Consider the following 10,242-nt stretch of genomic DNA (forward strand, 5'->3'; position numbering starts at 1 on the left):
ACTGGCCTTGGAGCCGACTGTGGGGGCGGGGCGGCTTGCCTGGCTCAGGTCCAGGGCTCCCATGCCAACTCAAGGAAGACCAGGGACCGTCAAGTCACCGATGTTCTGGAGTTAGCCATGACCACTCCCATCCCCTACACACACACACACACACACACACACACACACACACACACACGTCCTGGGAAAATAAAAACCTTATGCCCTGCCTAGGTCGCGGAAGGCGCCCCGCCCCCGCCGAGCTCCGCCCCCAGCCCCCTCCCCCTGCAGGTGCTTGTCCCGCCCCCGCGGGGGGTCACGGAGGCCCGGAAGAGGCCCGTGGGGGTCTGTGCGTGTCCGGCGAGGGCGCAGGCGGAGAGGGGGCGCTGCCGTGTGCCTGCAGGCGCCCCTGCTCCGGGAAAGTCGGCCGCAGGGACGTGCTCCTGGACGCTGCCGCCGCACAATGAACGACCTGGACACGGAGGTGCTGCCCTTGCCACCGCGGTACCGATTCCGTGACCTGCTTTTAGGAGACCAGCCGTTTCCGAATGACGATAGGTAAGTGACGGAGCTGTCCGCGGTGCTGAGCCCCGAACGCACGCACGCTCACCCTTCACCCCCACCCTAACCCCGCTGCGCAGTCCCAGCCGCCGCCACTGCGTTCTTCAACTTTCTCGGCTTCCCTGGCGAGAAAGTTTTGGGTGGGCTGGGATTGGGCGCCTCTTCCTGTGGGGGCCTGGAGCAGGACGCGGAGGTTCTGGTGCTCTGCTGTGCGGGGGGTGGGGGTGGGGGGAGTGAAGTAGGGGGCTAGCTCCGTCTCCCCGTGCACGTCCCCTCTCATCCCTAACCCCCCCCCCCGCGCTCCACTGATTTGAGGACCAGTCAGTTCTGCAAGTACTATGGCCCGCGGAGCCCCGCAGCCATCCAGGTAGTCACCTGGGGTCAGTGTCCTTCAGGCTCATTTCAGCATAGCCATGTTTTCAGAGTGAAGGCAGTATGACGCTTCCCTCACCTCAAATTCTCCTCTGTGCTTTAAGCAGGGGTCAACCGAATGATCCTATGGAAATAGCTACCAAGTGAAGGGGCTTGGCAGGAACCTGGGAAGAAATATCTCTTTCTGCCTTTTCCCCAAATAGCTGTCTTGGTAAACACTAGTGTTCTTGCTGCCAGCCTCAGGGGACGCGCTTTCGTATCAGCAAGGGAAGATTGTGAAGGACACTGGCAGACTAAGAAAGGCTAGCTTATGATCAGAAACTTCTAATCGTGTTCATCACCTTCCCAGGGCTGTGTCACCCCAACCCTGGACTGGGATGCAGTTTCCCCCCAAACAGTGTGGTTCCTTGAGTTAGAACAGAAAGTGCATGAGCCTGCACATTGTCAGGACACACACTGAGCACTTGAAACAACCAACTGCTGAAATCACTGCTGGGAAGGAATCATTTTTGTGAGTAGGTCAGTGTGTGCAGACTGTGTATGAAGCTGAAGTCATGCAGGGGGAGCTTGATCATTGTTTTGCCTGCTGGGACCAGTATCCTTCCAGACATCCCTGGATGTTCAGAACCATTCATCATACAGAGCAGGGCAAAGATGCGTGTGCGTGTGTGTGCGTGTGCGTGCGTGCGTGCGTGCGTGCGTGCGTGTGTGTGTGTGTGTGTGTGTGTGTGTGTGTGTTCCAAGTCTTCATGATTAGAACCATGCAGTTTGGAGTCTGGCTCCTGTGCAGGCATGTGTGTTCACTTGTTTTTTGCTGTGTAGCCCAAGCTTGCTTTGATTCAGCATCCTCCTGCCTCAGCTCCTCGAGTGCTGTGATTGCAGCTAGCTGTGTGTCACTGAGTCTGGTTTGGAGGTGTGTTAAGATTTCATGCTTTCTTGTCTCTTGAACCAAGTGCTGCAGTCACACAAGCATCCCTGAGGAGGACGCCCTGGTGGTGGTCTAGTTAGCAATGTCTGCTCGGACAGAGCGAAAGATGGCTGTCTTGGCTCTGCCATCTGTGGTTGGGGACTCTTGCCCTCCTGGGACCCTCACATGGCAGGGTGAGTCCAAATTTCTGTGTCTGACATCTTAAGTCAGCGCCCCCTCCCTCCTGGGTGCCTGCTCTACTGGGATGTGGTGAATTCCGGGAATTAGCAGCTGCGGAAAGTTCTCCCGGTGCTTGGTAAGAAACAGCATCTGTCTCCCCAAAGTGCCTGGGGCCTGACGGGACAGATGCCAGTGGCAGTGGCTGACGTAACCAGAAGACTGCCTCCCTCCCTTCCCCGGCATGGATAGTGAAGGTTCCTGTTGTCAGCCATAGGGTGGCAGCCACAGTCCACTTGGTAACAACTGTATCTGCCTCCCCCCTGCCATCCCAGGGAGGCAGGGTGTGAGGGACCGCTGACAGGGCAGTGGCATTTTGTGCAATGTTTTTAATTGTGATACATGTGAAACAGTAAGATTAAACATAACCAGAGTTGGTACAAGCCTCAACTCTCACATAACACAACCATCCTGAGAGATCTCCCTCCCCTTCCGAGTCCCTTATCTAAAACTGCCTTTCTCCTGGGAGTCGCCTTAGTGTCAGCTGCAGAGAGTGATGAGTCTGGCCTCTCATGACCACCAGACTCTGGCCCCTCAGAGCCCCTAGGTTCTCATCACAGGCAGATGATACTGAAGACTCTGGGCTGAGCCCTGCCCCAGAGCAGCTGAGCCCTGTGAGAACATAGACCCAGCACAGACTTCAAGAACCCTCCCGCTCCCTAGAACCTTCCATGGAAGCTTTGTCCCTTTCCTCCCCTCCCCCATACCTGTCTCCTCTTCCTTCTGCACCATCACTGGTTCTCAAAGTGAAGAATGGCCCTGGGACCATCTCCACAACTGTGACGTTGGCCCAGGCAGCAGTGTGTCTAGGAGGGCTTAGTCAGGGGCAGAAGGAAGGCCTGCTACTCCCAGGAGTTCTCTAGAGTAGCAAGCTGGGTCCCAGGCTGCAGGTGATGGACCTCTGCACCAGGCAGGTGGGTGTAACACAGAACCCCCACAGCCTGGGGGAGTGGTCTCAGCAGGGGTAGATGGGGCAACTGTCTCAGCACAGGACAGGCTCAGGTTAGAGATTTAGCACCCGCCCCCCTCCTTGTTCCCTGGTCTTGCCCCACAACTAGGTCTGCAGGATGAAAGTGGGGGGATATGCACCCCAACCCTTGGAAGGCTGTAAGCAGGCAGGAAGGGCCGTGTGGGTTTCCTGTTCTCCCAAGAAATAAAGCTGCTGCCGGTGAGTCACCACAGCCTCAGAGGCCTTGACAGGGAGGCGCTCAGCCACCCACTCGTGCAGATGAGGCTGCACTGCCGGCCGGTGGCCGGCACTCTTAAGGACACTCGGCACTGCGCTGCCCATGAGGGGCAGAGTTGAGATCTCACCCACACTGGGGGGGGGGGCTGTGTTACCCTGAATAAACTCCCACCACCTGTGCTAAGTCCTGAGACCTTTGGGGGGGGGAACAGTCAGAGAGAGCTCAGTGGATCCTGTTACATCCAAGGTTCTGTGCCCCTTGCCCCTGTGACACCTCACTGTCCAGCTACAGGAGCCCTGGGCATCTTAAAGAGGTTGGGTGCCCTCTCCACCCAGAGCTACCCTTACAAGTTTCCTGGTCTGGGGATATAGACTCAGATTCTCCCTCTAAATGTATGAAGACCCCTGAGAGGATGTCATGAGAGGCCTCAGGCTGTGGTGTTGATGGAGGGTCTGAATCTTAGGGTCTTGTCCTGGTCTCTAAGAGAGAGTAAGGCTTCAGTGCCACCACTGACCCTTTGACCACAGAATGAGCAGTGCAATACCAGGCTGCTCAGAGTAGCCAGCCATGGGGAGATGGGACATAGTAGTCGCCACTGGCTGGGCTCCCGGCAGGAGAGAGCAGGTTTGTCCCTGGATTAGTTTGCTCTGTTCAAGCCAGAGAGGAAGTCCTCAGGGCTCCGAGGTGCTGCCGCAGCTGGCATGCCAGTTCAGACCCCATCTGTGCTCTCCCTAGCTCTCAGACAGTGGAGCTCAGCTCACTTCTCTGAGGCGGAAGCACTGAGTACTTTCTGACAGAATCATAAAAAATGGGGGTGTAGAGCCTGTGGTGCCTCCTTTCCCTTCCTGTCAGGAACTGAAGTACATCAAGTTGATCTTTGGGGACTGAGCTGGACCCTTCTCATGAGATGCAAGCCCTCCAACCAAATCTCCAAAGCCGAGATTGAGGAAGGCTCTTTGAGGGAGAGGCTCGCACTCAGAACTACTCACTGAGATTGTTAATGGCCAGAGAGCTGGGCTGGGCTGGGCAGTGCTGCTGATGGTGGGGCTGAGCTGGGAGTGGGGGTGGGGCTGAGCTGGGGGTGGGGAGCACTGCCTGACAAGGGCCTTGGATAGCTGGATGCCCACTAAGTGCCCTCCTCTGCACTCTTGAATGAGCTTGCCCTCGGGACCAGAGTCTGGCTCTACATCCTAAGTGTTCCCAGAGCTTCCCACGCCCTGTCCTTATCCCTACCCTCTTTGTAGTCTGCCTCTTCTGCTGCATATTACCATTCTGAACCAGAGCCCTCGGCTCTGCCTCTGCCGGGCAGCCCTGCCTGCACCCACCCCAGCCCACTCTCTTGCACCTTGAGCCAGCAGTAGGTAGTCAGAGGGCACTGGGATCAGAGTTTGTGCATGAAACCCTCAAGGGCAGCTCTAAGGTGGGAGCTATTAGGGGCACCACTAGTTCGCCTTTGGGCCTTGACCAGGAGCCCTTATGGAACCCACACGGGAGGAACAAGCATCCAGTATCTGAAATGGAAAGGGAGCTTTTAGGATGGAGGGTGTGGCCTGGCTTGAGCCAAGGTGATAGTGGGTGGGATATGGAGGTCGTGCCTGGTCAAGAATCCAAGGTGATAAAAAGGGTTCAAGAAGGAAGCAGGGAACTATGGGAGCATCCCCGGCACACGCTAGGCTTGAGCTTCCCAGCTGACTGGAGCTTCGTACCTGCCGAGAGCAGACTTGAAGTAAACTGATGGGGCAGGAGATGGGAGCTGTCATGGCAGAGGACAGAGCAGGGGATGATGACAGACCTGCCAGGCCCTGGAGCAAGCTGAGTGCCCACTGACTGGCACTGGGTTTCTGTCCTTTGTTCCCGCCCAAGGTTTCTGAACCCAGGGCAACATCAGGCGGTGCTGCCTCCCACAGGGACTTCATTTAAACCGCCATCTGGGTGCTTCCCTGTCTCTGCATGGGCTTGGGTGACAAATGGGGCAGGCCTTGGGCTGCCGCCTGACCTAACCCGCACCCTTCTCTGGGCTGGGGTACTCGGCTAGGGCTCATCAAGGTCAGAAGGGCCAGCTGCCTGGGCTCCAGGAGCTCAGCTGGACGTCAGTGTGCTCTCTATCCTTCTGGGCCCCGTCGATACCTTCTTGTGCCTCCTAGATGATTGAATCAAGGCCTGGTTTCAGCAGGAAGAACGAGGACAGGACCTGAAATATTCTGGAATGTTCAGGCACTCTCAGGTGTCCTGAGCAAGATATAGGTTGAGACTTGTCAGGTCATTGTCCAGGACCAGGGCTGGTTTCCACGTGACTACACTCAGCTGCACACGGGGGTGAGGGGCTGCTCACGCCTCTACCTTAGCTGTATGGGGAGTTGGCTGATCTGTCCCCTACTGTTCTCTGACCTCCAACAAGGAGCCGAGCCTGGAAGGAAGGGGGCAGAGAAGCCAGGTGACCCCTTGATATAGGGTAGTGCCAGCGTTGGCTATGCCTTCCTCCTGGTATCCCTACCTGAGCGTGGGCGGGGCTTGGGTCCTGGGAGGCTGCAAACCAGCAGGACCAACTGAAGGGAGCTGGGATAGGATAAATGGAATAGAACATAGGAGCACTGAGAGGTGTCGGTCCATGGCACATTTGTGAGCTAAGAGAGTGTCACCTGAGGAGCACCCTGGGGCCCATGTCTCCATTCACACAAGCACCACCTTCGTTGTACGCCATCATTTGACTGGTCTAGTTCCTTCTCGTCCATGCCTGTAATGTCCAGAGACACCCTGAGAAGATGAATCTGGCATCTCCAGGGGCTGAATTCCTCATCTCCTCCTCTGAGCCAACACAGCTAGACACATATCCTGGCCCTCTAAGCCCTTGTTCTAGGCCCACATCCTAGTGACTCACTTGCGTGACTTAAAATCAAATTCCTCCTGAATTAGCATAAAGCAGAACCCAGAGGGCTGGGGGAGGGGCGGACCTCTGTGGAGTCACCTAGTGGTCAGGATTAGTTGGAAGAGGGATACTGCAGTACCTGGGGATTCCCCCGATTTCCCACACACTTCCTATAGCCCTGCCACATGCCAGTCTGAGCTCCTCCATTTGGATGCAAACAGAAGGGCATCTTGTGTTTGCCCTTTCTCTTTGTCAGCTGTGGGCAGTCGTGAGCAGGCATCCCCAGAAGCAGTTCCCCACACAGCTATTTTCAGTCTTGAAGATCAGAAGTACCCCCAGGGTCCTGGAGGCAACTAGCAGGTGCTGGAAAATGGGATTGACTGCTCACAAGACAGGTGTGACGTGATGGCTGATTCTTGTCATCCCAGTCTTGGGGAGGCAGAAATGGAGATTTGCTGGCCAACCAGTCTGCCTAATTGGTGAACTCCAAGCCAGTGAGAGACCCTGTCACAAAGGTAGAACAATAGGGTTTCCTCAGTATGACACCAAATGGTGTCCTCTGGCCTCGACACACATGTGCATGCACATATATCTACAGTACACACACACACACACACACACAGAGAGAGAGAGAGAGAGAGACAGAGACAGAGAGAGACAGAGACAGAAAGAGACAGAGAGATAGAGGGACACAGAGACAGAGAGAGACAGAGACAGAGAGAGACAGAGAGACAGAGGAGAGACAGAGGAGAGGCAGAGAGAGAGAGACAGAGACAGAGAGAGACAGAGAGACAGAGGAGAGGCAGAGAGAGAGGCAGAGAGAGAAACAGAGACAGAGAGAGACAGAGACAGAGACAGAGAGAGACAGAGACAGAGACAGAAAGAGACAGAGAGATAGAGGGAGACAGAGACAGAGAGAGACAGAGACAGAGAGAGACAGAGAGACAGAGGAGAGGCAGAGAGAGAGGCAGAGAGAGAAACAGAGACAGACAGACAGAGAGAGAGAGAGAGAGAGAGCAGTCATGTGGGCATCAGTTTCTTAAGCTTAAGGGGCTAGACACATGTTCACCAGGGAGGGACCCAGTCTTAGAAGCAGATATTGCTGGGGCCACATAGCTATGATCTGCAGAACTAACATGACCTGGGCCAGCCAGCTCCAACTCTGGACATCTGCCCTCTAGTACTGAGAGCTCATAGGGTATTTTGGCTTCAAGGCACTCAGTTATGGTGGCCCCAAAACACTAATACCACCATCAGAGGTTGCAGGTGTCCTAAGAAGCCAGAGCCAAGAAACTGGAAGTCACTGATGAGGAAATGTGCCATGCCGGGTACCATAGTGCCAGTTCTGGAGATGGCACCTGACCATCAGCCATGGCTGGGGCTAGGCTGTCTTCCTAGAGAATCTAAGTAGCCTGGAGATATACTGGAAAGTAGAAATGCCGTAGGAGAGGCCCACCCCATACCGGAGGAGGTGTGGCACAGTAGGAGCCTCCTGGCAGGCCAGCCACCTTGCAGAAACAGTGAGAGCCAGCCTGCCAGCTGATCCTGAAGACTGGGGCTGGTGGTGGAGACTGCACCCTTCCAACCTTGACTTCCCAGAGCGCCTAAGAAAGGGGCCCTTTGCAGCCAAGAAGAGTTGCTGTCCTCTAGGGGATGAGTCTCCTGGGCTTGCCTGTTGTGGGGGAGGGGAGAGCAAAATCCAGGAAGGAAGATGTCCTGAGCAGGTTGAACAGGGTAGGTTGGGTGAAGGCTCTTCACAGCTGGTCAGAACATGTGTGGTATTCTTCATAGCTCTGTGTTGGGCAGGGCAGCCATCGAGTGGCAAACCCAGGTGGATCCCAGCTTTGCAGGTGCCGAGTGCAGTCCTTGGGTCTCAAATCCCATGAAGTGCTTGGACAGTTCAGAGGTAGAGAGCTCCCAGCATCAGAGCCAGTCTGGGAGACTGCATGGTGAGGTTCTGAGCCCTAGAGTTCCCCTATCCATCTTCTGTTGCTTTAGATGTGGGCAGAGCCACACCTCTAGGGGCCTGGCCTGTGGGAGCTCCTGTCTTGCTCCACCTCTCCACCTACAAGCCCCTTCCAATATCAAGAAACTCCTAGCAAGTGCTACCTGCCACCCCAGAAAGGGAGAGCTGTCTCGCCCCTCAAGGTCCCGGCAGACTCAGCTCAAATGCCTCACCCTGTCCCACTGTCAACCGGTTCATTTGCATAGGCCAGCTTGGGAAGGGGAGCTCAGGCCTACATCCCATTCTGGAGGGGACCTGTGGAGCATCGCAATAAGCCGTAGAGTCCTCGGAGGAAGCTGTGGCCTTGGGCCAGGCTGTTCCCATGGGTACCAAAGGTGTTTTCTGCCCTCCCTGGCTCCTCCCTGCCCCTTCCCTGCAGCAGCCTCCGTGACACCTGCACCCTCTTGGCAGGAGAGGCCTCTGGAGTGTCAAGGATGACCTACAGAGCTAAGGGGTCTGCCTAAGACCCTTTCCCAGGTCACTAACAAAAACCTTCCAAATATGTCCACCATGTCTGGTTCCTGAGACCTTGGCCAAGACTATGTTACCTTGAGGGCGATTTTATGGGGGATTTGGAAAAGAAAAGTTATCCTGAAATGCAATCACAAGTGTCCCTATGAGAGAGGTAAAGGCCTGGGCTGCAGTCATTGACAGAACATTAATCTGATATGCAGGTTTGGGGGTATTTTACTTGGGGGGGGGGTGATAAAAGGGAGAAAGAAATGTCAAAACATAAGCCAGAGAAATTTAACATAGAGATGACATGGACTGGGTCTCTCTGAACCCAGAGACATTGATTCATGCATGCTGTTGTCAGCCAATAAGTTTTCTTGTTCTAGAAGGCAGAGGACACCTGTGTAGCCCATATCAGTGACTGTCCTCCACCCCCTGTTGCTCAGGTCTCCCAACTCTTGGACCCTTCCACTTGGCCTCTGTTCAGTCTGTGACTTCCTCAATCCCTGGCAATGCCCTAAGAACACCCCTGCCTGAAGATGTCCTTCTCTGAGCCTGTCTCTCCAGTGAGGATGAAGTTAGGTCTGTAGTCCCAGCTCTGAGCATCTTTATTTTGAGTCTCAGGACCCCGAACACTCCCAGTGTTTGCTAATTATATTATTCTCTTACTCGACAAGCTTTAAGATCATCACAATCTGTCCGGTAGCCAGATTTTGAGTAACTATCTAACTCTTGCTGTAAACGCCTTCCACGAGTCCTGCTGACCATGGGCTTCCCTTTGGCCCCTTCTATTCTGGAGCACTTCAGTTTGGAATTTCTCAGAACTGTCTGCAAGTAACCTTTGAGGTTATCCACCCTCCCAGAAAGAGGTATCTGTGCCTGTGAAATGTTCCTGTGTGCTGCTCTACGCTGAGACATCTCTGTATCTGGGCTCTGGGTGATATTTTAACAGAGTGTAATAGCTCTCTGCCTCTCTTTTTATTCCTCTAGATCCACCTGTGACTATCATTCCCTTCTACTTCCTTCCCTGAAGAAATCCAAACGCCATCTCCTTTAGCCCTCAATAGATATCCCTCCCCATCTTGGGTCCACAAATGTCCTTTGTCCTTCAAGCTCAGTAGATTGGGGAGAATGAGTATCCGGATGTACAGTGTTCTGTAGCTCATTTTGTTGTTGTTGTTGTTGTTTTCTAGACAGGGTTTCTCTGTGTAGGCCTGGCTATCCTGGAACTCACTTTGTAGACCAGGCTGGCCTCGAACTCAGAAATCCGCCTACCTCTGCCTCCCAAGTGCTGGGATTACAGGCGTGTGCCACCACCGCCCGGCTTTCTGGAATTTATTGCATAGCTCTTCCCCTCCCCCACCCCGGTATTGTGTGTTTCTAAATGCTAAGTGTATTTTAAACACTTGAGGCCAGTTAGAGGTCCTTCCCATGGGGTCCAAAGACCTGTTGGATCAGTGTTCTCTTCTCTCTGAAAACCTGGTCGGTGTCTACTTCTGCCACATGATCAGAGCCATTGGCCTGGTCAGTAAGTAATTCCATTTCCATCAATCTCTTTGGATTCAGTTTGATTCAGTCTGTAATGCCTGCGCTCCCAGGGAGCCAGAGTCGTAAAAATCTCTCTACTTCCGCTGTGGAGATAAGCTTACTTATCTGGTCTCTGAGAGCTGCTTTT

The 10,242-nt window shown here is 54.4% G+C and overlaps 1 protein-coding gene across 5 annotated transcripts in view; it reads left to right on the forward strand.

Moving 5' to 3' along the window:
• The first annotated feature begins 442 nt into the window (after positions 1–442).
• Positions 443–10,242, forward strand: part of Kcnt1 (potassium sodium-activated channel subfamily T member 1) — a 50,739-nt gene continuing 40,939 nt past the window's right edge. For all 5 annotated transcript variants that reach the window (XM_052181063.1, XM_052181064.1, XM_052181066.1 and 2 more), the window contains exon 1: positions 443–537. In XM_052181063.1, coding sequence (XP_052037023.1) covers positions 443–537 — 95 coding nt within the window. The remainder of the gene's footprint in view (positions 538–10,242) is intronic.

Source organism: Apodemus sylvaticus, chromosome 5 (genome assembly GCF_947179515.1).
Source record: "Apodemus sylvaticus chromosome 5, mApoSyl1.1, whole genome shotgun sequence".
Lineage (NCBI taxonomy): Eukaryota > Metazoa > Chordata > Mammalia > Rodentia > Muridae > Apodemus > Apodemus sylvaticus.